Source organism: Hyaena hyaena, unplaced genomic scaffold, assembly GCF_003009895.1.
Source record: "Hyaena hyaena isolate Hyena2069 unplaced genomic scaffold, ASM300989v1 scaffold_248, whole genome shotgun sequence".
NCBI classification, from domain to species: Eukaryota; Metazoa; Chordata; class Mammalia; order Carnivora; family Hyaenidae; genus Hyaena; species Hyaena hyaena.
The window spans coordinates 395,280-420,750 of NW_024080881.1; the positions used below are offsets into that span (position 1 = coordinate 395,280).

General features: G+C 59.1%; 1 protein-coding gene across 21 annotated transcripts in view; it reads right to left on the reverse strand.

Moving 5' to 3' along the window:
- NRXN2 (neurexin 2) overlaps positions 1-25,471 on the reverse strand; it is a 100,694-nt gene that overhangs the window by 3,677 nt on the left and 71,546 nt on the right. For 14 of the 21 annotated variants that reach the window (XM_039244811.1, XM_039244819.1, XM_039244807.1 and 11 more), the window contains 5 exons: positions 24,594-24,775; positions 19,454-19,625; positions 15,237-15,326; positions 11,555-11,880; positions 9,236-9,314 (listed from right to left, as the gene is read on the reverse strand). In XM_039244811.1, the coding sequence (XP_039100742.1) occupies positions 9,236-9,314; positions 11,555-11,880; positions 15,237-15,326; positions 19,454-19,625; positions 24,594-24,775 (849 nt within the window). The remainder of the gene's footprint in view (positions 1-9,235; positions 9,315-11,554; positions 11,881-15,236; positions 15,327-19,453; positions 19,626-24,593; positions 24,776-25,471) is intronic. The other 7 variants (XM_039244820.1, XM_039244812.1, XM_039244809.1 and 4 more) reach the window with 1 other exon arrangement.

Consider the following 25,471-nt stretch of genomic DNA (forward strand, 5'->3'; position numbering starts at 1 on the left):
ATATCTCACTCATGCTTCGAGTCCAGCCAAATACCTCCTCTTCCTGGAAGGTTTCTGGTTTGGGCTCACTGCTAGGGAAGCCTCAAGACCCATCTGTCTATCTCCCTAGCACACAGCACTGGGCCTGATGCAGAGGAGGGGCTCATTGTGTTTGACCAAGGGAAGGGAAGGAATACTCATCAAGCATTTCCTCCAGGCCCGGCCAGGCTAGGTATCTGGGGAGGGGTTGGGAGCCCCTCTCACGGGCCAGAGCAACTGGGTTTTGAAGCCCCTTCTTCCCCTGACCCATAGACAGCAGCACGACTGAGTTCAGCCTGACCCAGCTCTCACCCATCACTATCTCCACCTTTGATCCTGGATGGGGCCACCCCAGTTGCTTCTGGAAGCTTCAGGATCAAGGTTTGTCCTAGGCAGGCCGTGGCCCTCAACCATCTGGCCATAGCTAGGGCCCCGAGAGAGGAGTCCCTTGCTGGGGACACGTGATACCCTTGAGGGGCTGATCAGGCCAATCAGGGCATGGGCTTTGTCTCTCTACCCATTCACTCCCAGACAGACTAGGGTGTGGGGAAGAGGGGCTTCAGGCCCCTGGACCACAGACAAATCCTGCCCAGCCTGAGCCCTCTGCAACCCTTTGCCCCAACTCACTGGTTCTTTAGGACCTTGGGGCACACAGGCCCCCAAGTTCCCCCTGTGCAGTCTCCCCCAGGCTCCAGAGCCCTCCCAGGCCTGGTCACATAGGCTCTTGCCCTTGCCCTTCAACCCCAGCTGTGTCCTGGCCTCAATATCTGGGTCTCCGCCCTGTTCCTGCGGCCCCAGCTTCTCTGGGAGCTTTCCCTGGGCCCTTCTCTGTCCAAGGCTTTGACAGCATCTCCTGGGGGTGTCCCGCCCTCACCCACGTCCTCCACATCACCACAACGGCCCCTCGGTGCCCCCTTCTATGGCCCTGCGCACCAGCCTCCGTCTTCTCACCGCACAGCTCCTGCTCTCCACAAGCTAACACGCTGTCAAGACCCCACCCCGTCTTCTGCCCCCCATATTCAGTCAAGCCAAACTGGCTCTGTGGCAGGCAAGTCACATGCTACACAGGGCACTGGGTTTCCCTGGGGTCATTCACTGGTCCAGGGTCCGGCAAGCCTGTCCTGGGGAGGTGGTAGCAGGCTCTGGAGGAACGGAGGACCCCTCGAGATTCCTCGCTGTGAAAGTCCCACCAGGGGCTCCCTGGGCTGCCCTTCCCACTGGGGGAAGACTTGTGGTGCCTGGGACCCCGGATCCAGTCTACAAGGCTGCATACTGGGATGGAGTGCCCCTGAGAGTCTGAGAGGGACCCCTCCCCTCCCCCACTTCAGGCAGCTACAGTACTTGGGAAATCCTCACAGGTGCACAAATCACGGAAGTCACCCCCCCACCCCACTCCTAAGCTGTATGTCAAGAAATGTCAGTGCCACTTACTAGAGAGAATTCCACTCTGGCCAAGGACCAGCAGCCACTCCTGAGCACCCCTGCTCCCCCAGCTCCCCGACCTCCCAGGGGCTACCAGACCAGCAGGCTGAGCCCTTTCTCCTTCGAGGGCACAAAGGCTCCTCACTGGAAATCTTCCCAAGAACCCCATTCCCACCCAAGCAGGAGGTGCCCACTCCTAAAGGAACACCTAGAACGGAGACTGAGTGTCAGAGGCTAAGCAATCGGCTGGCTGAGACCCCATCCGCTGGCGTGGGGTACCTGCCCAGGCTGTGACAGCAAGGAAGCCACGAGCCCACGGGGCCTTGCATGTGGGTTCAAAAAAAGACAGCCCCTCCACATGGCCACAGACCTGCACGTGCCCGACCTGGCAAAATGGCTTCTCTCTACACAATCAGAAAAAGGTATTCTGTCTTCCTGGCAGACACAGCTCTGCTCCAGGGACCGGGACACGCGGCTTGGTGAGCGGAGAGCACCGGCTAGACTTCAGCCCTTACTCACCTGTTCTGGTAGAGAACCTGTGCCCAACCGTGTGCAGTGACCTGGAGGGTGGCGCCCCGGCCCGCTCGGAAACGCCAGCGCAGCCAACGGCAAACGTCAAGGTGGAGTCAAGATCAGAGCGGATGTGTATCATGTGTGCACGTGCAGGAACACACCTCTCCGAGTCTGGGCATCGTGTGCACACGAACCTCGAGGGGGTCTGAGCACGTGCACGTGGGTGTCAGGGAATCTGAACAGACGTGGGCGTGTCAGTGAGCCCCTCGCTGTGCACGTATCCACCTGCTTCTGAGCTGGGGTCCAAATTCATATGCACATGCATGAATATGCCACCGGGAACATGTGAGCATGTGAGCATGTGAGCATGTCACCGAGGGTCTGAGTGTATGCAGTAAGCTCCCGTGAATGCCTCTTTCCCCAGACTCATGGTCTTCTCCTCTTGGGCTGCAAGACTACATTTCCCAGCATCCCTTACAGTTAGGCGTGGCCATATGAGTGAGCAGTGGGCACTGCTAGTACCCACCCACAAAAGTCTCCTGTGTGCACTCCTCCGTGTTCTTTCTCCTCCTTCCAGTGACCTTGAAAACTGCCCGTTGAATATGGAGGAGCTACAAGGATGGAAGGAGTCTGGATTCCCAAAGCGCCCCTGGTGGCAGGGCCACCTAGGGATGGGGAGCACCCTTATGGGGCTTCACTTGAGGGAGAAACTTCCCCCGGAAGTACCCCCTGCGATCTGGGGGTTATCTGTTACAGAAGCACCTGTTGCCTTAACGAATATGGGCGCTAAACCAGAACTGTGTGCCCCCAAAGCCCGCAGGCTTCACGTCACAATCCAAGGAAACAACTGGAAAGATGAAGAACCATTAGATGCAGGACCTTTGGTTCCAGCCACTGCTTATGATGCCCTACAGGGAAGAGTGTGCACCTGTGGAGACTGCGGCCCTGAGGGAATGTGCCAGAAGAGTCGGGGTGACAATGCTGGCTTTACCTTTCTGCTTTCAGTAACGTATCACAAGAAGACAAAGTCAGGCAAGAGTGAGTGGGGGGTTTGCAAGCAGAGACGGAGGGAACAGAGAGAGCCCAGAAATGTGGGACTTGCCGAGCGTCCAAAGAGCCCAAGCTTCCAAACTACAAATCATGAGAGAGATCCAAAAACGGCTTTGAGGGACAATGACCCAGTGAGACTTCCACCTGAATCAGGAGGCCTCAGCCTTGCCTCACGGATCAGATGGAGGGAGGGTGTGGCCTCCCCACCTGCTGCTTCGAATGCCTTCCAAATTGTCATCACTAAATGAAGAGACAGGTATGGAATCAGAAACAAGGAGATACACAGGCTTCACAATTGTGTCTAGGAGAGAACTCTGGGGGTAGTTCCTGTGGCTGCTGGAGCCTGAGAAACCACCTCTGGGCCCCCAAATATGCAGAGGCAAGAAGTGGGCTGTGTCCCCAGGGCGGACATTATCCCAACACCCACTTCCAAGAAGGCCACGGAGGATAAGAACCAGAAGGAACTTCACAGAGCAGCGCCAGGGCCACAAAGGAGAGAGTTTCTCGAAGACGGAAACGCAGTGGCAATAGGGGTTGAAGGAAGAAACTTCCCCAGTGCAGGGGTGGAGTCTCACCCACTGCACAGGGCTCGATTTCTTCAACGCTCAGAACTAGGGGCCTCGGGGTGTCTTCCATCCTTCCCTTGTTTGCATGAGGTTTAACTGGGGTGGCTGACCCCGGCCCACCCCTGGGTTCGGAGTTGTGCCGCGCTGTGTGGTCAGTGGGACCCATCACCCTTTTAGTTCATGGGGTCCAGACCACATATGATTACCCAGAAGCAAGTCTGGACCCTGCCCAGTGGGCCACCATCTCTCAGACACTCTCGCCCCCTTTGCGATGACAGCCCTGAGTGGGTGAGGCTTCAGGGCATCTCCCTGGGGCGGGGGCGGGTTGCTCTGTGGGTATGAGGAAGAGTGAAATGGATTGTTGGGGACCCCAAGAGCCCTGAGCACCCCTGCCCCTCCCAGGCTTCGCCCATAGAACCCACCTGCTCATGATCCCACCTGTGGGTCACCTTCCACACAACTCAGGATGTCACCTGGTGAGGATCGCGGGGCTTCCAGATGGAAGGCCAGGCCCTGACTTAGCACTTGTAGCGGAGAAATAAGTGTCTGGGTATGAAACGGCAAGTGCTCTGGAGTTTTTCTGTTATGGCTACTGGTGTTACCTTTAAGAAACTCTGGAACGTGATCACCTTTGTGCCTCTGTGATTCGGAGCTACATGTGTGGGCCTGAGCGCGGCATGCACGCATGGCATTAAGGTTCTGAGGGTCTCATGTATGTGTGCGCAGGTGCAAAGCCTCAGAAGGGACGCACGTACGTGGGGCAAGGGCACGAGCTGGTTCTGTGCGTCTGAACTCATGGGGGCTTCTATGAAGCTGCGTGCTCACGCATGTGTGTGCCCTTGTGGATCTGAACAGCAGGGCATGCTCACCTGTGTGTGAACACACAGGCATGCGTTTTACTGGGTCTGAACACGTATGTGTGGCCTGAGGGTCTGAGGATATGAGCCCTTCTACGAGCAGCTCATGTGGACATCTGAGCATATGAGTCAGCGCCTGAGTTCCCGTGGGTGCCCGTGTGGGCCAGTAGATGTGTGTGCGCATGCGCGTGTACACACCACTGCGGGACTCAGTACGAATATGGACACCTTGAGGGATTGGAGCATGTGTACTTGTGTAGGTTTCCAAGTATGTGTGTGAATCTGAATGTATGTGTCTCCAAGTGTGTGTGTGTGTGTGTGTGTGTGTGTGTGTGTCTAAACACATGGGTATGGGGGCACCTGGGTGGCTTAGTCGGTTGAGCGTCCGACTTTCGCTTAGGTCATGATCTCGCGGTTCGTGGGTTCGAGCCCCGCGTCAGGCTCTGTGCTGACTGCCAGCTCGGAGCCTGGAGCCTGTTTCAGAGTCTGTATCTCCCTCCCTCTCTGACCCTCCCCTGCTCACGCTGTCTCTCTCTCTCTCTCCTAGAAATAAATAAAAATATTAAAAATAAATAAATAAATAAACACATGGGTATGAATGTAACACTGAGCCTCAGTAGGTCTGAGCTAAGGTGCGCCTCTGAGGGTCCCCTCTCCTGGGGCCACGGGAGCGGTGTAGGTGCGGGTGTAAGCTAGCGTGTGGGCGTGCGTGGCCCCCTGGGGCTCGGTGCACCCAGCCCACCTCTGAGAACGTGCTGCCTGTGGGTCTCAGTGCATAGGTGCCTTCTGTCTGCACACAGGCGTGGCTCTGCGGGAACGAGCACACATGATGGTGTGCACGGGCACCCCTCTCGGGACTTGTCTGTGCATCTTGGTGAAAGTGCACTTCCTGGCGGGACACTAGAGGCCTGAGCGTGAGTGTGGACTTGGGTGGAGACATGACATGTGAGCCTCTATGAGCCTGGGCATGGATGCGTGCTTCCCTAAACTCATGCAAGTGTGGCATGGATGCGTGCTTCCCTGAACTCATGCAAGTGTGTGTGCACACGCTCGTGTATGCCTACACCTCACAGGTGTGAGCACACTGTGTACACGCCTGTTCTGATCCTGCACACATGCTCATTCTGAAACATCTGTGAGCACCTGTGAAGCCTGCACGGAGGATGTGGTCAGAGCACACGTGTTACGCAGCTCGATTTGTACACATAAAGGGCCTCTGTGAGCGGACCGTGGATACAGCATTCTGGGAGTCTGAGGATGCGTGTGTACATATGTGCTCACACTAAACACACATGCACATTGTGTGTGAGCACCTCTGAGCATCTGCATGGGATTCTAAACTTTGGGTCTGTACCTCGGCAGAGCTGAGTGTGTGAGAGGGGCTCACTGGGTTTAAGCCACCCTGTGTGCACGCCTCTGTGCAACAAGCACGGGTAACTGTGAAACACCGTGGGTTTGAGCAGGGGGCACTGTGAGCCCAAGCCTGCGTGGGTGTTTTGGGAGCCCCAAGCACACATGTGCAGGCCTATGGCTCTGAATACGCATGCGTGTCCCTGTAAGGGCTTGTGTTTCTGTGGGTCTCAACAGCCGTGTGTATCTGTATGTACAGACGACGTGTGTGTCTCTTCAGATCTAAGCGTGTGTGTGCCTCTTCTGGTCGAGTGCATACGGCATGTGATCTAGGTTTGAACGTGTTCATAACCGGTACAAGTGGGCGTGTGCGAGCTTGCTAACAGACCCAGAAATGTATGTGCACGGATATACATGTATGTGTGTGCGCCTTGATCAGACACACATGCACGCGTGTAACCGTGTACCTCTGTGGATCTGAGTCGTGTGTGCACTTCCTATGTGCCTCAAGGGCGGCACGCTCAGATCCCCACAGGGGACCAGGCCCACACCATAATGTGTGGCTCAGGCTGGCAGAGACAGTGAGGGGTGGTGGGCCACGTTACCCGCTCTGCAGAGCGCGCCCCCACCAAAGGCACCCCCTCTCAAAAGAATGAAAACTCTGTGTCTGTCAGACAGGACCCTTCTTTGATGGGCCTGCCGCCTCAGGTGAAATGACCATGTAGGATGATGATCTCACCAAAGTGGGGCCTGCGGTCTGTGAAGGGGCCGAGGTGGAAGGAAAGGGTGGAAAGTGAGTGGGGATGATCCCAGACTTGACATCGGGACCCACGGGGGAGGATCTGGCAGGTGGGAGGGATGCCAACGCCCTGGGGTCAGTCCCTGGGTAGCCACCGTGTCCAGCCAGGCTGCCTCCGCCTCTAACACTGACCTTGGAGCCCAGAGAGGCCCTGCCCTGTGCTAGAGGAAAGCCTCCCTGCACCTGGGGCACAAGAGGACCTCTGTCTGGAGTCCCGTTTCCCGGTAGATGGTGGGGGAGGAGGGGGCGGCATGGTCTAGACCAGCCTGAGGGGCTCTGGAGCCATCCTGGTCTTTGCCTGGCCTCCCTTTGGGATAAAATGCCAACTGGAAGTATATCAGACTGGTGTGCGTAAGGAAATGCACACACGTGCCACACACACCTGGGGGAGAGCCGCTGGCTTCCATCGGTTTCCTCTGAGGCTTATCTGCCCTTGTTTTCAAGGCCAGGTGCCCGGCTGCCCACCAGCTTCTCCCCGCTCCCCAGCTTCTAGTCCTCCTCTGTCTTCCGTCCTCCCCTCAGAGGCTTGGCCCTCTGATCAGGGGAGGGCAGCTGACCTGCCTATTTCAGCTCCCGCTTAACCCCTCGTCCCAGTGCAGCCTAAGGGAGCTCAGCCAACCGGTGCACTGGCTCCGTGTCACATCCAGGCCCCTGACACTCAGTGTCACATCCAGGCCACTGACAAGACTCCGGGTGGCGGCTGGGAAGCTAGAACCTTGGTGGGGAGCGTGTGGCCCAGTATGGGCTACATGTCCCTGCACGGTGGCCATGTGGCCCAACCCTCCTCTCCGAGGGGTCTAGGGAGAGCAGACCCCTCCTCGCACCCCGCGGCCCCCGGAGTGAGCACATGTGCAAACACATGTGATGGGGCCAAGTGCCCCTTTCTCAAGACCTGCACAGCCCTGTGTCCCCAGAGTCCTATCCCAGGGCTCTCACGGGGCCAATCATCACAGCCCCTTTTAGCCTGGGCTAAAGGCTCTGGTTCCAGCAAGAGGAAACCCCAGTAACTGGTTAGCGGGGGTAAAGCAGGGTCGGGGGGGGGTGCTGTATGGAAGCTGCCGCATGCCCAGAACCTCCCAAAGCAATGGCAGAGCAGGAAGGTGCAGCCCTGAGCTGAGATCACCCGGTGAGATGCAGCCAGATGGCCCCCCAGCAGAGGGGCCTCCCCACAGTGGAGGGCGTCTGTTCCAGAAAGCACCAGCTCTTGGCTATGGATGGAGAGGCCTTCGCAGCCAGCAGCCTGCAGCTCCCCCACATGCCTCAGGGCCCAGGACCCCCAAACAAGGCTCTTCAGCTCTGGCCTGTGGGGTCTGGGGCCTGTGCCCCGGAACTCCCTCTGCTGTGGGAGCTGTGGGAATCTGAGCCTTGGGCCCAAGGCTCCATGGTGCTTCTTGCTCTCCCCACACTCCTTCCATGGTTGCAGCCGACCCTCAGCTTGAGCCTCTTCTCTGGACTGGCAGACACCGCCCACCCCCCGCCGCCCCCCAGGCCAGATTCACAAGCTATGCCCCACCTGACCACATCACCTCCACTGACCCAGCAGGCATCTTCCCCAATCTCTGGAGCCCAGCTGCTGCCCACTGCAAGGTAACCAGAAGTCTCTGGAAACCCAAAGAAGGGATGAGGCCCCCACAGGCTCATGCAGGCCTCCACCACGTCCCATGGTCCCTTCCTGGGAAGTCTGGCCACATTCAGTCCTTCCTCCGTTCCCGCTGCCAGCCGCAAGCGCTGGGCCCTCCGCTCCTCAGGCCCTCCCCCCTGCCCCCCCACTCCTCTCAGCCCTCTCCCTACCTGCTCAGCTGAGCAGCCCTTGCACCCACTGTGCCACTCCGTGCCCCGCAGTTCTGGTTGGCACTCAAGGCCCACACTTGCTTTGCCAACCTGGTCTCTCTCTTGGGCCACACCCTGCCCTCCAGCTGGAAGGGTCAAGCAGAGGCCTGGAATGCCACCCCAGGGAGACTTTCCTCCCAGTGCCTGCTAGGACCTGTCAGAGCAGCCACCCCTTGAGAAATCTAGACCAGACCCAATCTCCCCAGGGGTCACGTGTCTGGCTAGGGACACCCCCCGCCCCCCCAGCCTGCTCACTGCCTGGCACAGAGCTGCCGTGTGGTGGAACTGCCCCAGCTTGGCCTGCCAGAGTCTCGCCGCCTCCCAGAGGCTGGGAATGAGGAGGGTTCCAGATCCAGCAGAGCTCTTCTCTACTACCGACCCAGGGGAAATAAGGCCTCAGGGACTGATGGGAGTTGCAGTTCTGGACCCAAGAGCTGATGGGAGTTGTAGTTCCTAGCCCTGCACTCCCCCCTCCCACCTCAGCCCCATCCCGCACCCCATAAAGACTCATGGGAGCTGCAGTTACTTGTCTTTCTTGGGGAAAAGTCCCCCTCTTTCCCTCCCAGAATTCTTTAGCCCTCAACCCCAGGATCCCCAGCTAAGGACCTCACTACCTTGGAGGGCTGGGGCACCAAAAGGCCAGAAACAGCCTTGCCAGAGGGACAATTTGAGGGACCTGGAGGGGAATGGCAGGAAGGCAGAGGAAGCTATCGGGCAAGTGAAGGCCGGGCAGCAGGCCCCTTGGGCTCGGGCCAGGTGGCAGGGACGGTCGCCCCCCTCCCATCAGAGTCACCCGGGCCCGGGGCAGGGGAGGGGGGAAAGGCACTCACCAGTACTGGGCTCACACTCCTCCAGGTCCTCGTCGTCGCTTGGACACTCAGCTGAGGCCACCAAGAGGTCATCTGTGTTCTGGGGACGAGAGGAAGGGGAGGGGAGAAGAAGGTTTGGGGGTGGGTCAACAGGCCCCAAAGCCACCTCTTGAGGAGTGGGACCACCCAGGAGACAGGTCCTGGGCTGAGACACACGCCCTGACCCACGGCCGGGTGGCCGAGGGCCTCCCTTCCCCCAGTGTGCAGAGAAAGGCTGGACAGTGCCCGTCCCGCAGCAGCTCCGGGGAGTCAGTGAGACAGCACAGGTCGTGTCTTGTATTTCTAGGAAGCGGGCGAGGCTGGGCGCTGGACCTGGGGCTGCAGAGCTGGAGCAAGGGGATAAGGTGTGGGGCAGGGGGGCGATAAGGTGTGGGGGCCACTGGACACCCGCACAGGCAGAGAGGGGGAGCAGGGCCTGGGGAAAGGTGGGGGGGCGGTTCTTGGCTCCACCCTCAATACCCCCCCTACCCCCATCTCTTTCCCAGCCCCCTTCCCAGAGCCCGGAACCAGGCTGCACACAATAATTAGGGCTGTGGTTGCCGTGACAACGGGAGTCGACTTTGTCAGCATTTTCTCTCCTCCTGATTGCAGAGAAAGAGAATCCCCAAGATGAGTGAATGTAAGGGGCGGGGAGGGGAGCGCGCTCAGGGTGCGTTAGGGAAGAGACCCAAGCAGGGAAACCCAGAGTCCAGGCGGGAAGGGAGCCCAGCCGACTGCAGGGTGTGGGGAGAAGGCTGCTGAAGGCCAAGGGTGGGAGGAGTCTGGGGTGGGGAGGGGTGAAAGGGTCATCGGGTGCAAAAAACTGATTTTCCTTCTGCACCCTGGCCCCTCAGCACCAGTCTCTCTTATGGGGGCTTCCCCAGCCCAGCTGTGACCCCTTGGGCCCCTCACCTCTCTTCCACCTGGATAGCCTGCCATCTCCCTCCCACTGAGACTGGTGGGTCCTTCTTGCCCATGGGCACTGGGCATAGTTGCTGCCCCATCTTGGGTAGGGCCAGGCCTTTCTCCTGGGGCACCCCACTCCCTGGGGCAAGGCCTGGCATTCGGGTCCCCCAGCTTTTCTTGGCAGCGACGGCAGAGTGGAAGGGGGTTCAGACTTCTCTCTCATGGCTGGATGAGGCCATCAGCCAGTGACAGGTCCCCGACACACAGACTGGCAGGGAGGAGGGGACTTTAGTGCCCATCGAGTCCGGCCCTCAGACTGGTGGCAGAGTTGGGGCACGTCCCCCTGGCCACCCCCAGACTGCTCCCTCGCCCAGGGGGGACAGCAGTCTCCCCACATGCAGAGGCCCGATAGCCATGGGCAATAAGGGACAGTGGGAGCTTGGGCAGAGGGGACAGGGTGATTAAATAAGGTCTGCCATGCCAGGTGTGAGCCCTCCCTGCGCCAACAGTCATTGATGGCAAGAGCTGGAAAACTCAGCCCAGCCCCCAAGTTGCCTCTGTAAGTCACACGTGCTCAACTGGCCTTCGCCACCAGCGCAGCCAGGCCTGTCCTGCCCCAGCAGAGCCTCATTCCCCAGGGAGCACCCCCTCTAGGTATAAGAGAAGATATACTCAAATCCTTTGGGCTTCACCTGATCTAGGGAGGGTACCCGAGCAGGCGGGGCAGGCGGTGTGGAGGGTACAGCACCAGGGGGCTGTCTGCACCAACCCCCCCTCAGACCCACAGCCATAGAGGACCCTGAGGCCTGCTACGCGGTGGTACCTGCTCAAGGTCACAAGCAGGACACGGGCTTGCGGTCCCGCAGCCAGGACACCAGCAATCGGGTAGATGCTGTTCCGGGCCTCCACCGGCCTCCAGAAGCGGGCGGCCACCACCAGCTGAGCCTCTAGCCCCTCCAGTTCTGTCCCCTAGGTGCCCTGCCCAGAGCGATGGCGTCCCAGCTCTATCCGTGTCCTGCTCACTGCACCGGGATGGCCTTCGTTAGGGGGCAGGCAGACGGGCTCATTCCAAACCTCACCCCAGTCCGGACTTCCTCCCTCTTAGGTAGGGCGGTCTTCCCTGGTCTAGCTGGAGCACCAAGCTCCCCCTTAGTGCTGGGAGTGGCCACCCTCACATCTACAGCATCCCCGGTCACCAGGGCAAAGGCCACTTTGTGAAAGGAGACCTTTCCCACCTCACGTGAACCATCACCATGACAACAAGGCAGCAGCCCCCAGGATCCCACCAGGCCCCTCCTAGCCTCCCTGGGGCACCGCAGTGGGTACGCACACATCAGCCCCATCCCCCACTCAAAGTGTCCCTCCTCGTCTGTCAGTCCCAAAGGCCCTCCTCACCTGGGTGGTGCTGTCCCTCAGCGTGGGGGAGCGGCCCCGGCGCGTGGTAGTAGTCGCCATGGTGGTGGTGGTCTCCATGATGGTGGTGGCCATGTCAGCCAGCAGGGTGGTGGCCGTGGTCTCCGCGCTGAGCAGCACGGACGGCCCCTCCCCCACCAGGCGCAGGTGGCCCTCGGTCCGCACATTGGGGTCGCTCTCGGCGGCCAGCGCCAGCACCTTGAGCCCATTGTAGTAGAGGCCAGACACCTGGCCCTGGAAGGGACGGCCCTGATCCCGGCCCCCGATCTTGATGGCAGCCTGGCTGTTGAAGATGGTCAGCTGGCGGCCTGGTGGGCAGGGGGATTGGTGGGGGTGACAGACAGAGGAGGGACAGGCAGCGGGGAGAGATCAGAGCAGGATAAGAGAACAGAGGGGAAGCCAGGGGAGGGAAAGAGGAGTGGAGGGGGAAATCAGGGGTGGGGGGGTAGGAGGAACGAGGAAGGGGCAGACACCAAAGGGAAAGTCCTTGTCAGCCACAGCCCTTAGCCCAGCCAGGTGGGGATCCCAGAGGGGGAGGGTCCCCAGGGCACACATGGGCTGGGAAAGGGAGCCCAGCTCCCCCCTGTCCCCACCATGCTCATGCCTCTGGCCTTCCCATCCCCCTCTCCTCTCCTGCTCCAGGGGCATCGCCCCCCCTTCTTTCTCTTCCCTCCATTTGCTCCCCATCTTCTCCCTCTGCTTCCCCAAACATCCCACACCCGGTGTCCAGCCCCGAGCCATGGAGCCCTCGGAAGCAGCAGACAGAGCAGACAAAGAGGCAGAGACAGAGAAGGAGACTGCCAGGCTGAGTGGTCAGTGCGTGTCAAAGCAGGGTGGGAGGCGACATTGAGGTGCCAGAGGTCAGGACAGTGTGTGGGAGGAGTGCTGGCGTGCGTGAGGGTGGGAGCAGCCACGCAGACCTCACTCTGCCCTGACAGCCACCACCAAGCCCTCTGACCTCTGGCCAGGCTCCCCTCTCGCCTCCCCCCTCCAAGGCCCAGCCACTGCCCGGGGAGGGGTGGGGGGGACCAGGCCCTAGAGAGCAGAGGCCTTCCTCCCCGCCAGGATGTGCAAGCACAGAGATGGAAAATGTTAAAGGGACCTTGCTTCGCTCGCTGACAGCCCAAAAAACCGCTCCAGCTCCAATCTCACTCCTTGCTCAGCCGTTACACCTCAGAAATTCCCACCTGGGTGGGTTTGGTTGTTCTTTTCGGTTTTAGTGGATCTGGGGGTCGGTTTAACCCTCTGAGTTTGTTGCTTTGGTTTGGTTTTTAGAAAAGATATTTATTATGTTTAAGTTTAGATTTAACTTTGGTTTTGGTGTTGCTTATTTGGGGGGAAGGGAGGGCAGAGGAACTACTACATTGCCCCCCTGCCCCCTTGACCTTCAGCTGCTGGCGCCGGGGAGGGGGGGTGTTTAAGACCTGGCTTAGCCCTTGTTAGCCTCTGGTTAGTGCCTCGTTAACGATCTGGTTTAGAGTTAGGTGTCTGAAAGCCCTGCCCCCAAAACCTGGGCTGAGGACAGTCCAACTTGTGAAATTCACACCCCTCTGGCAACACGGGGTCCCTGGGCCACGCAGCCGTCTGTCTGGCCTCTAGCCAATGACCGGGGGCGCATCTGCGTGGCCCTCTGCCCAGCCTCTCCTCCTCCGGCACCCTCCCGCTGCCCAGCACCTTACTCAGCCCTGGAGCAGCTGAGTAAGGTGCAAATGGGGGAGCCGGAGCCCATAAAAGCTGAGAACTAGTTACTAGCAGCTAGAATACCAGACCCAGTGAGGCCCTGAAGGACTACCTCCTCCCAAAATTATTCCCAGGCATAAGAATTAGGAGGAAAGTGGAGAGGAAATGTGTACAGTGGTCAAACCAGTTTGGGAAGCGAATGCTTCACAATGAAATAGCAGGTTTCTGTCTCACCAGACTTCCCAGACCTTTGTTAGACCAACGTCCATGGGCACCTCCAAGAGGAAGAAATGGGACCCAGCACTTCCCAGGCTCATTCTACCACATAGCTCTTTCTTGGGAAGCATCTCGTGGGACTTAGGCTTCACCGGACATGTTTTGGAACTGGAAATTGATTCATTCAATAAATATTGATCGAGCACCCGCCACATGCCAGATGCCGACAGTAAAATCGCCAACGATGCCCTGATCCTGTTCTCAAATACCTTCCTGCTTCCTTACTCCATCTCCTTCTCCCAGCACCCCTCGGGAGGTAGGCTGAGCAGGCTCGTTCTCCCTGTCCTTCTGGAAGTCTTGGCGCTCCTCCTTCCACACTCTGGGAAATGCCAAAGCGTTTTGCCCCATCTTTCACTTTCCAGAAGAGGAAACGGAGGTCTACAGAGAAGGCGGGACCACGCAGCTAGGAAAGGACAGCTGGGGTTCGCCCTCACCTGATCTGCAAGGCCCATCCCCTCGCCCCACCCCAGGGCCCATCCAGCTCTGCCTACTGGGAGGGGGGGTCACAAGTTGTCCCAGCCTCAGCCCAAGCTGCTCCCCTGGCCTCTCTGATTCTGGGAGACAGAAGTGGGTAATGGAGAGGAAGCTACACAGGTTAGCGAACTTGGCCCCTGTGGCCCCGCCCGCCATGAACTCCTCAAAGGGTTAAAGTTCGCCCCGCTGGAGAGAGCAACCCAGTGCGGCTGGGGGCTGTAGGTTTTAGCGATGTCTGTTACAGTCCCTTTAACTTTTTGTCCTGTTACGGATTTATCACATCTGGTTATCAGCATGTTTAGTCCCCGCTGGCTGGCTGGGGGGCTGGAGGTGACATCTGGGGGTTTTAGCTGGGGCAGGCCCCAGTGGACATTTAAAAGCACAGTTATCAGCTGGTTAGGTGGGGGTTTAACACTTCTACTGCCCCCCTAGAGTTTAGCCTTAGAGGTACAGAGCTCGCCCCCTCTCCGAAGGGAATGGGATGGCTTTGCCCTTGACCCCAACTTCCCTTGGTGACAAGTGGCCTTCTCCCTCACACCCAGCAGTGCCTCACTACGTGTGGCCTCTCAGCTAGCCTATTCTGTCTTCCTCATCAGCTCCACAGGCACGGAAACTCCTGTGGACACCAACCCCTGCCCCTAGCTCGTAGTAAGCCCCCTGCCCTCACCTCTGCTCCTTCTAAGAGGACTTTTGGACCAACGTGGGCCCATTCCGGAGACAGTGCCCCGTAGCCACTCTCTTGGGGGAGGGGGTCTTTCCAGTAGGATGGCAGGCCCCCACTCTCTTTTCCTCCTCTGAAGACCCTGGTAAAGCCTTCCTACCCTCCCTTTGGGTCTGGGATCAGCGCTTCCTGCTTCCCAAGGGCTTCCTGCTTCTAAGTGCACTGCGGGCCCCCTGGCTAACCCTTTGGGAAACCTCCCTCCCCTTCTGATCTGCCTTCCAGCCTGCTTCATGGGGTGGTCCAGGAATCTCGTGGATTATTCCAGGTCTGGAAAAAGCCCAAGGACTCTCCCTCTTCTGAGTAACACCCCACCCCTGTCCAAACCCGCCCCTTTAAAGGCGGGTTAACTCCATTGAGTCCAGAGAGAAAGGGGGCCTCCCAGTGGGATGAACGGTCCCCCGCTAAGGGGTGGGCGACGGGGAAGGCACGGTGGGGAAAGAGAGAGCTCTGCACCTTTAAGATAATGTTTTTAAAGTTAATTAATTAATTAATTAATTAATTCTGGTTAATTACCTTTGTCGAGCAGCCACTCATCTACTACTCGACCAAGCCGGTAGGGGATTCTCTGTCTAGCAATCGCCAGGCGCTCGTTATCAAAGTTTCCTTGGAAAAGTTTAGAAAGACAGTAGGTTTCTCAGGCGGCGAAGTCCAAAGGAGTTAGAAAAGTAATTACGCATTTCTCAGGAGACTCAGAGTAAGCAGCGACATCCAACAGAAAAGGGGGGGAAGGTCCACCCAAGACGGGAGAAGAAACGCTGGGTCCCTCGACCTCCCGTCCCCTCCCTAGGCTCCCATCCAGAGCCGGCCCCACCCTGGGGGCACAAGTGACCCAAAGAAAAAGACAGGGGAGTGGAAGAAAAGGAAAGGGGGCCGAAAGAAAAGGCAGCTGGAAGGTCAAAGGTCAGAGGTTAAACAGGTTTATCTGTGCTCGAGCTGTGGTACCCACCTTCCTTCCCCATCCCGAAGTAGGGCGCTGGGGCAGGGAGGGGCATTTAGCGGGTTTAAGTTAGAGGGTGGGGGGCCTCGGTGGCCCAGCTGGTTACTGAGTTTAGAGGGTGGTTTAGAAGGGGGAGGGATGGGTTAAGTGGGGTTTATGCGGCATTTAGGGGGCGGCCCGGCACTCGCACTTAACAGTGAGATTTAAACCACTTCTCCAGGCATCTTGGCTCCCTTTACCTTCCAGGCTCAGCTCCTCGCTGCACCCTCTTCTGCCAGCTCCCCCCACCCCCTACCCCACTGTCTTCTGCCTTAATCCCCACCCTCCTACGAGAAGGCCTCGTAAGCCTGCCCACCACCCACTACAGGTGACACCGCAACCCAGCAGCCCCAGGCACCCAACCCCCCCCCCCCCGCCCTTCTCCGCAGCCATCTCGCAGCCCCTTCCAGCCCTCTGGGTCTGCCCTGGGCCCCTCCCTACAGACTTCCCCAGCCCTGCCTTCTGGGGCTCTCTCTCCCCATCTCGGCCCCACTCCAAGGCCCTCAGACTCGTCTCTGCTCAGGTCCCCTTTCATTTCTGCTCTGGGGACCCAGCCCAGCTCCTGACCCCCTCTCACTCGCTAGCCTTTCTCCTTCTAGCTCCTTCCCCCAATTCCCAACCCCAGTCCTCCTCAACCCTGCTGTGCACACCTGTCCCTCTCTCCACTCACCATTGTCCAGGAGGGATGGTGTGGTGGTGTGTGTGTGTGTGTGTGTGTGTGTGTGTGTGTGTGTGTGAGAGAGAGAGAGAGAGAGAGAGAGAGAGAGAGAGAGCGCGCGTGTGGGAAGGGGTCTGTCAGTGTGCCTAGGAATTCCATGTGTTCTTCCCGCATCCACAGGCTGTAGTTTATCCCATCTGCAGCAGTGGAAGTAGAAGTGATTTCCTTTGGGAATCTGGCCACTCTTCCCATTGAAACCATACTCAGTGTTCGATACATGTTTTGGGGGGGGCGGCGCTTTCCTGATCATCTCGCACTGCACAGCAATGCTTGCTGCCCGGTGGACCTCTCCTGTGGACCTCTCCCGTGAACAAGCACACCACGTGTTCATGTGCACATGGCTGGTGCTCCCTGGGTGCTTCTGGGGCAAATGACGCCTTGCCTTCCCTACAAATTTAGTTTGCGGGTGTTTAAGTACAAAATGGATTGTTCACTTGTTTAGTCACCTCAACAAACATGTCTGCAGTGCCTGTTCCGTTCCTGGGCCTGGGTGTCGGAGATGCAAAGATGAAGCCCTGGCCCTTATGCACAGAGGGCCCCAGCCAAGCAGGGGAGACTGGCAAGTGGCCAGCAGTGTTCTTTGCTCTGTTAGAGGTGGCACAGGGCATGCTGCCCCAGGGGATGGGTGCAAGAGGGACTGAAGAAGACGCTGGAGGAGAGGAGAGGTGGCCAGAAGGGAGTCGGGCAGGGAAAGCAGGGGCAGACCACGCAATGCAGGGGCAGAGGGGCAGGAGGGCAGGAGGCATTTAGGGACCTACCCATACTGGGATACTTGTGCGCGTGTCTGTGTCTGTGTGTGTCCCTGTATTTGTCCCTGTGTGAGTCCTGAGAGGAAAGGAAGAATGTACATCTGCCTCCCAGGTGCATATGACAATTAGAACCAAAGTTCCATCTGTTGAGTGCCTCCTGTATGCCATGCCATTCTGGCGCCTTCCTTGGGTTACCGGCCGGAATCCTCACGGTATTGCTACGAAGGGTATATTATTCCTACTTCTCAGAGTGGGAAACAGATTCAGAGAGGCTGGATGACTCGCCCAAGGCCACACAGCTTGTCAGTAGGAGCTCCAGGATGGAAAAAAAAGCCCGGCCTTTCTGACTTGGAGTCCAAGGCCTGAGTCTCTATGCTTCCTAAAAGTCCAGAAGTCCAGGCTCTGGGCCCATGCGCTCCACTAACCCAGTCTGCTCGCGGCCAGGAGGGCACTCAGCTTCTGCAGGCCGTCTGCCCTCACATTGCGTACAGGGGCTGGGCTGTCTTCCCCAACCCCAGCCAGGGGTCCCTGAACGAGTTCTCCAACCTGGCCTCTGGCCTGCTAGGCTCCAGGGGAGTGTGTGTGTGTGTGTGTGTGTGTGGCTGAGAGAGAGAGGAGGCTGATGATCACAGAGCAGTCATACCTACACAGCCCGGCCTGTGCACGAGCAAGATGTCACATGGGAGTGTCTGTGTACCTGCGTGACCCCATGGGTGCCCAGAACCTCGGTGAGGCTGGCACCCCACCCCCGCAGGGCTTTTGTTTCCCTTATGTCTGTCTGACCATCCGAGGATTTGCTCGTGTCTGTGTGTCCGCGGCTGACCTGTGTGTCCATCAGCCCCTGTATTTCTTAGGGGGCCGTGTGGCTCTTTGTCTCCAGAATGTGGGGGACGAGCCTGCAGGACTGGGAGCCGGGAATCTCCACTGGCGTCTTTACGCCAGCATAAGTGGGCCCGCAAGGGCCCGCACGCCTGCCCCTTCCCCTGTCCTTCTGCCCACACCCTCCTTGGTCAGCGTGGGGCAGCCTCTCTGCCCCCACCGCGGCTATCACTTCTGCCTCCAAGAGGGATCGAGGCTGCAGATGCTCTCGCTTCTCCTCGGTCGCCCCCGTGTGTGTGACTCCAGGGTCGCTCAGCCATATTCTACCTCTGCATGCCTACGTTTCTGCAGCTCTCCCCTGCAGTGGCTCCGTTTCCCCCACCCTCTTCATCTCCCGCACCGGGCTCTCTTCCTCTCCCTCCGGAGCCTCTGTCCACCTCTTCTCCCACGGGCTGGGTCTGTGCCACCACGTCTCCATATATCTCTCTGCATCACGTGGGGAGCTGCCTCCGCCTTTGCTCTTGTCTCGGTGACTATTTCCATATCTCTCCATCACCCCTCCCCTGGAGGCCCCCTCACTCTGAGGCTCTTTCTCTGCCTCCTCATTCCTCCCATGTCCTCATCCCCTTCCCTCCCATGCTCCTCAGACTTTGGTTTGTCCTGGGCCACCACAGCTGTCACACCGTTGAAACTGGGTCTGGTTGCTGTGCTCACCCCTCCTAGACTGCGTGCTCCCTGCAAGCAGAGGCCGTGTGCACCCCAGTGTCCCTGGCACAGGACCTGATGCCTAGTAGGTTGTCAGTGAAGGTTTGTGGAATGTGCTGGCAACTCTTGTCACTTGGCCTTCTCTCCCTTTCACCATGTCCCCTATTCCTGAGACACTGGTTCCTTTCCTCTGCGTCCCTGTGGTCACCTCTCTTCCTTGATCTCGATCTCCTGATGAGGATCTTTGATCTGCTCCGTGTAAAGAAAGACCTTAGTTCATTCCTTGGTTCTGTCCTTGGGAACAGGCCTGCCTCCTCGCCAAGATGTATTCTGGGTTACTTATGGATCTTCTCTTTTTGGTTTCTGCATCTGCCTCCCCATTTCTGCCTGTCCCTCAATTCTAAACCTATTCTTTCCTCCATCGGGTCAGACTCTCCCTACTTCTACCCTTCTTCCTCTTCTCTTCTCCCCCATCCCCACCTGGACCCTGCCTCGCAGCCTTCCCAGCTCAGCTCTGCCCTCGCCCTCCTGGCCCACACACTCCGAACACGGAGGTCTAGTTCCCCGCTGGCAAAACCCAACTTTCTCTTTAGCCACGCCCCCGTCCGCGTCCCAACTAGCCACGCATTTCCCTTGACCCCGCCCCCAGACGGGTATATCTCCGCCTAGCCCCGCCCCCGGTGCAGACAGCGATCCTGTCAGAGGCCGCCCTGCCCACCCCGCCCCGCCCACAGCGCCTCCTCCGCGCGCCGGCGCCGCCTACCTGCCGGGTACCGCTCATTGACGGGCCAGCTGTCCACCTGAAGGGTGGCGTTGCCGCCACTTCGAGTGAAGCGCACCACATGGTATTTGCCGTCGCTCACGATGGCATTGGGCTCGTCGATGGTAATGTCGTCCGTGCCCACGTTAAAGATCACCCCCACGGTGCCCTGGTCCTGGGGACAAGGAGGTAGAGGTGAGTAACCAGGAGGGCAAAGCAATTCACTCTTTCTAGAACTCCACCTGTGATCACCACCGGCCCAGCTCTGTGGCACTTCACAGCTTTACAATGCACATTTCTCAGTCATGCCGTTGCTGGACTGTCTCGCCTGCCCAAAGAGGCAGGCAAGCTTGCCTGTCCCCTACATTCAGGCAAGGGAGGGACCTGAGATTCAGAGAGGTGGGGGCCGCCATGGAGTGCAGAGTCTGGACCGAGAGCACTTCCCCAAACCATACCTCTGCCTTTTGGGTCATACAGAACATTCACAAATGTTTACAGGGCACCCATTCTGTGCAAGGGCCACTGAGCCCAGGCTTCAGATAAGGTGACCAGAACTAAGCTGGGGACCAGTGGGAGCTCAGAGGGTGGACACCTCCCTCGGGCATGACCAAAAGAGAAGTCTATGGAAGCCAGCCCCAGGCCTGAGGAGAGTCCCCACTCCCTTCTACCCCCAGCCTCAAGGCTCCCCTCCCCTGCATGCTCAGTGCTGAGTGGGTCCCCTGGGGTCCCTGCACTGGGGCATCAACACGCCTCTCCTGGCAGTTCATCTTCCGCCATGGTGGTCAGGCCGGAGCGTGAAGTCACAAGGAGCAGGGGTGGGAGTCTGGACTGTGTGTTTTGAGGGGGGTGATGGGTATGGAAAAACCACTGTAGACTTACTAAGGAAAAGTGAGCAGGTAGGGGTAGGCATAGGGGATGGGGCTGATTGCTGAGGAAGGACAGGTGAGCAAAGACAGGGACTGGGGCCTGGAGAAGGGGAGCAAAGAGTCCATCTCAGCAACTTCCAGAACCTCGGGCCCAGGCCCTGGTTAGGCCAGCGCCTGGGGAACCCCGCAGAGGCCACCCATGATCCAGTCCCAGAAGAGTCCCGCTGATGACACCAGAGTGAGAGGGAGCACGTCACTGAATCCTCCGAATGTGCCAGGCCCTCCGTGGGTGCTGTACACACGTGTTCTCTTCATCCCCACAGCAACCCTCTCAAGAAGCTTATGGTACCACCCCCAATCACTGAGGAGGAAACTGAGGCTAAGGAAGCTAGGTAACCTCCCCAAATCCACATCCCAAGAAAGGAACCCCAGATTTGAACCCCAGCTGGCCTGACTCCAAAGCCAGTGCTCTTTCTCCCTTGCCCGCTAGTGACTGACTCAAACTGCAGGGGGTGAAGAATGATCTGAGAGGCTACTGAGGCCAACCTACCTGAGAGACCAAAGACATCTAAAGGAGCCAGGGGAAAGCCCAGGAAGGCCTAAACCCGAGCCCCTATTCCATTCCCCTGCACTCCCCAGCAGCTCTCCTGAGCTTCCTGAGTGCCCCACACCCTTCTTCCTGGACAGAACAGACATCCACACAGGCTCACGTAGGCCCCCTGGCTCACACACGGTCACGGGATCCAGATCATCAGAGAAGACACACACTCCTGGGTTCTTCCTGAAAGAGTAGGCCAGTCCAGCCTGGGTATTAGGACGCATTCAGCCACAAACTCCGGCCGCCAACAGAGGCAAACAGCTTGGTGGCCCTGGGAATGGGGAGGGGTGGCTCCCAGAGCGGGAGGGGGCTGGGGTTTTGCAGAGAGAGCTGCAGGCCACTTGCCCACTGGCTCACTTGGAGATCCATGCCCAATCTCTTCCACACTTGTGGGTCTAGTTCTCCCCATCCTAGAACCTGGGAAAGCCACACACACAGATACACACACACACATGCACACATGCATGCACGCACACAGCATCTCTCCTCAGATGCAGTAAAGCAGGGAAACTGAGGCTGGGCTTGCCTAACAAAGAGTACTCGCAAGCCCCGCGCCCCCACCACCCACAGCCTGACAACATCCCAGGGAGATGGGATGATCACGTGCTCCCCACGCACATGGGGGAAACAGCCGGTGCTCATGGGGACTATTGTTAGTAATAACATCATCCAGAATAGCATCAGCCCCTCCACCCCCACCCCAGACGCCTTGGAGGGTTCCTCCCCTTGAGGCTCAGCCAGGCGGTGACGGCGGTCAAGGAGCAGGGGCAGAGGGCCGGCCAGGGCGGCTGGAAGGCAGGACACCTGGGTTTCCTAGGAGGCAGCCGAGCTCAGAGCCACGCGCGCTCCGGGGGAGAGGCAGCTCCCAGAGCTGCTCCCGACGTGAAGTCAGTTGTCACTTCTGTTAAAGTCATTAATTCCTAATTCCCCAATTACCTCATTAGGCGGTGGTGGGGAGAACGCGGCCGCTCCTACAGCAAATAATTATGGGAGTCAAAATTAATTTGGCAAAGTGGAGCGACGCTTTATTAGAAACGTCAAATTGCTTTTCTCTTATTTTGCTGCCGCCTCCCCACTCTCGGAGAGCTGCTAATGACGTGGTGGCAGGGCGCTGGTGTGTCACCAGGGCAGGAGGGGCTTGGGGGCTGCCCCCAAAGGGCTTCGCCCAGCTGGGACTGGCCTCCCTCAGAGCTGGCCTCTCCCATGGCTCCCTCACTTCCTCCACGGCCTCCACCCTCGCCAGGCTCCCCTTGGAGGCCCTCCGCAGCCCCAGGCACCAGGCCCGGTTCCTCCCTAACCCTGCCGCAGGCCAGGCCTGCTGGGAGAGAAGAGATCCCTTCTCCCTGCACCCCCATCCCCTACCCTATGTCTTCAGTGCTGGAGAGCCCTGTCCCCTAGCCCTACAGGCACAAAGACACACAGAAGTGGTCAAAGAGGCAGACACGCAACACACACAGATTGACACACCCGGGGTGTGGGCTGGGCCATGTCCCGGGGGCTTGATATGTGCCATCTCACTTAAACCTCATGGCCTCCCTTTGTCCTCTTACTACCTGGCCACTACACAGATGAGGAAACTGAGGCTGAGGCCCATGGGGTGACTGCACAAGGATTCAGCAAGGAAGTGGCAGAGCTGAGACTCCAATCCGGGCCATAAGCTCCGAAGGCGCACATGGCCTCTCGTGAGCAGCCCTCCCCACAGAGAGGAGGACACAGAGACACAGAGACACAGCCACACATGCCACGGGGTCAGGAGATTGGAGTAACAGCAAATGCCACTCCTCTGGGAAATGCAAACCGATCAGAGGCCACCAGCCTGTCGTCCCCAGTCCCCCAAGGTCCCAGTGTCACTGCTGACACCATTAGTAGGCACCCAGCCCCACATGTCACACATAGTCAATGTGCTGTCCACACCACAGTCTCAGGAGACACTGCCACACAGGCACGAACTTCCAGGCCTTCTCCCCAGGCCACTCGCCACTCCACACCCCTTCCCTACACACGCCTCTGCCTGGCCTCCTCCATCCAGCCCCCAGTGGCTGCCGCTTCCACACCAGTTCTACTTGGCCCACGGAACATCTTACACCTCCTTTCTTGGCTCCCTGGTGGTAGGGGAGGGGTGTGCAGTCGTGGCACCCCGGAAAAGCTGTTGTGCAAGGAGGGGCTGGTAGCCGCGGTCCAATCATGGGGAGGGGCCGAGAGCCCAAACATGCTTCCTTGGTCCCCTTAAAGCCCAGGGCCCCCCCACCCAGACCTCTCCAGCACACAGAGCCTGGCCACCCTGCTCAACCCTCCTCAGCTCGGGAGGCCCGGCTGGGGTCAGCGTGCGGGATGTGGACGGCAAAAGGAAGCGGTTGTAAGGGGACTTGGAGGTGGAGATGGAGACTGAGGTCAGAGGCCCAGGGGTTAAGTCTGTGGGGAGGGGACAGGGGAGAGGCTAAGAGCAGAAATGAAATAGAGCAAGGCCAGAGGAAGGGTGTAGGGTTGGACCAGATGGGGAAAGGGTCATGGAAGAAAAGGGGCTACCTGAGGACTAGAGTTAGGATGGAAACTGAGAGAGGAGCCGTGGGTGTGGCAGGTAGGATAGGGCAGGGGGGTGGTGTGGCAAGAGGGACGGGGCAGGGGTGTGGGTGAGGCAGGAAGGATGGGGCAGGGGGGTGGTGTGGCAGGAAGGACGGGGCAGGGGTGTGGTGTGGCAGGAGGGAATGGGCAGGGGGGTGGTATGGCAGGAAGGACGGGGCAGGGGTGTGGTGTGGCAGGAGGGACGGGGCAGGGGAGTGGTGTGGCAGGTGGATGTATGGGGGAGTATGGCGATGGGGCAGACAGGGAGGTAGGGCAGGTGGGGGGTATAGTGGGTATGGCAGGTAGGGTGGGTAAGACAAATGGTGGGCAGGGGGACAGGGGTGGTAGTGGGGTATGGCGGGTAGGGGGTATGGTGGATGGGGGTATGGCAGGTAGCGGGGTAGAGGGTGTATTACAAGAAATGTGGGTACGGCAGGTGGAGCGTATGATGTTAGCAGGGGAGGGCGGAGAGGGCAGACGGAGGCAGGTTTGGTGGGAGGCCCAGACCGGGGGGCACTGGGAAGAAGTAGATGTTGAGGAGGGGAGCCCGGCAGAAACAAAGGCAGAGCCAAGTGGGACAGGAGGCCAGGATGAGGGTGTGGGGCGGGGCCGGGAGGCCAGAGGCTGTAGGGGAGGCAGGTACAGGGGCCGCTGGGAGGGCAAAGACCATGGGAACAGAGGTTCCGGGCAGAGCACAGGCCGTACAGGAGCGCAGGCAAGGTGCGGAAGCAGGCGTGGGCCGCGCTGGGGCAGGGCGCCTTGAAGAGGTCGGGCAAGAACAGGCGCAGGACACGGTGGGCCACCCTGGGTGACCCAGTGGTGAGCAGGCAGCAGCCCAGGGGAGACATAAGGTGGGGACATTTCACGGGCTGCAGAATGGCCCAGAGGCTCAAGGATGCCCCTCGGTTCTGGAAGGTCAGTGGACAGAGTTAGGGAGCGGGGGAGCTGGGGAGCATCGGATGAGTGAGGGCGGCCCTGGGAGTGAAGTACAGGAAGGGGACGGGTCTCAGGGGCAGAACCACGGAGAGGACTGATCCCATGGCAGTGAGGGGACTGAGTGGATGCGGGGTAGGAAGAGTGGGGGTGGGGGTGGGGGGTCAGGGGCCAGGATCCTTACGATGTGCAGCTGCAGGTAATCTCCGAGGCCGGAGGCGCTGTCCACCCGCACCAGCACAGCGCTCCGCTGGTGTGTGCTGAAGCCCACGGCCAGGCGGTCCATCCTGGTGCTGGGCCGGTCATTGGGGGGCCACGTGTAGGTGATGAGCGCTCCCCCCTTCCCAAAGATGTATGTGGTCCCGGCTGCAGAGAGAAGGGAGAGAGGGAGAGAGGACTTCAGGAGAGAGCGAAATTAGCAGGTCCTCGGGGCCGCAACCCGAGCATAGGGACACCAAGGCCCCACCGTCCCAGGGAACAGCTGGCGGGCGGGTGCCCGGCAGAGAGCCTGTGCACGCGCACAGACAGATGTAGCTGCCTCATCAGGAATTCTAGCTGTAATTACCGCAAAACAGAGAGGCGACAGAGTGACACAGAGAGAGAGCCCAGAGAGAGGCTGCAAGGGGACCGAGAAGCGTACGGAGGGCAGGCTGGACTCAGGCAGCCTGGGCCCAACCCGCTCAACTTCTCCCAGGGCTGGCAGAGGTGACAGATTGGAGGTGTGTGCCTCTGCAGGGCCATGCTGAGCTGGCACCGAGGCAGAAGGAGCCCTGGGCGGTGGCGAGAGAGGAGCAGGGGCTGTGCTGGGCTCTGACTCATAGCCTACAGACAGGCACCATTCTTCCGCCTGCCCCCACCCCCTCCCAAGCCCCTGGAAATCCTGCTCCCAGTTTGCCCAGGGCTCCTTGCTTTCACTCCCCATTAGGGGGGCCGCCTAGCTCCCAGAGAGGGGGTGCCTTGAGCCTTACCCAGCAAAGAAGAGACAGACAATGAGGGTGGGGAGAGGGGTATGGAATAGAGACTGACAGCCAGAGGAGGAAGGAGGCAGAGAGACAGATGGAC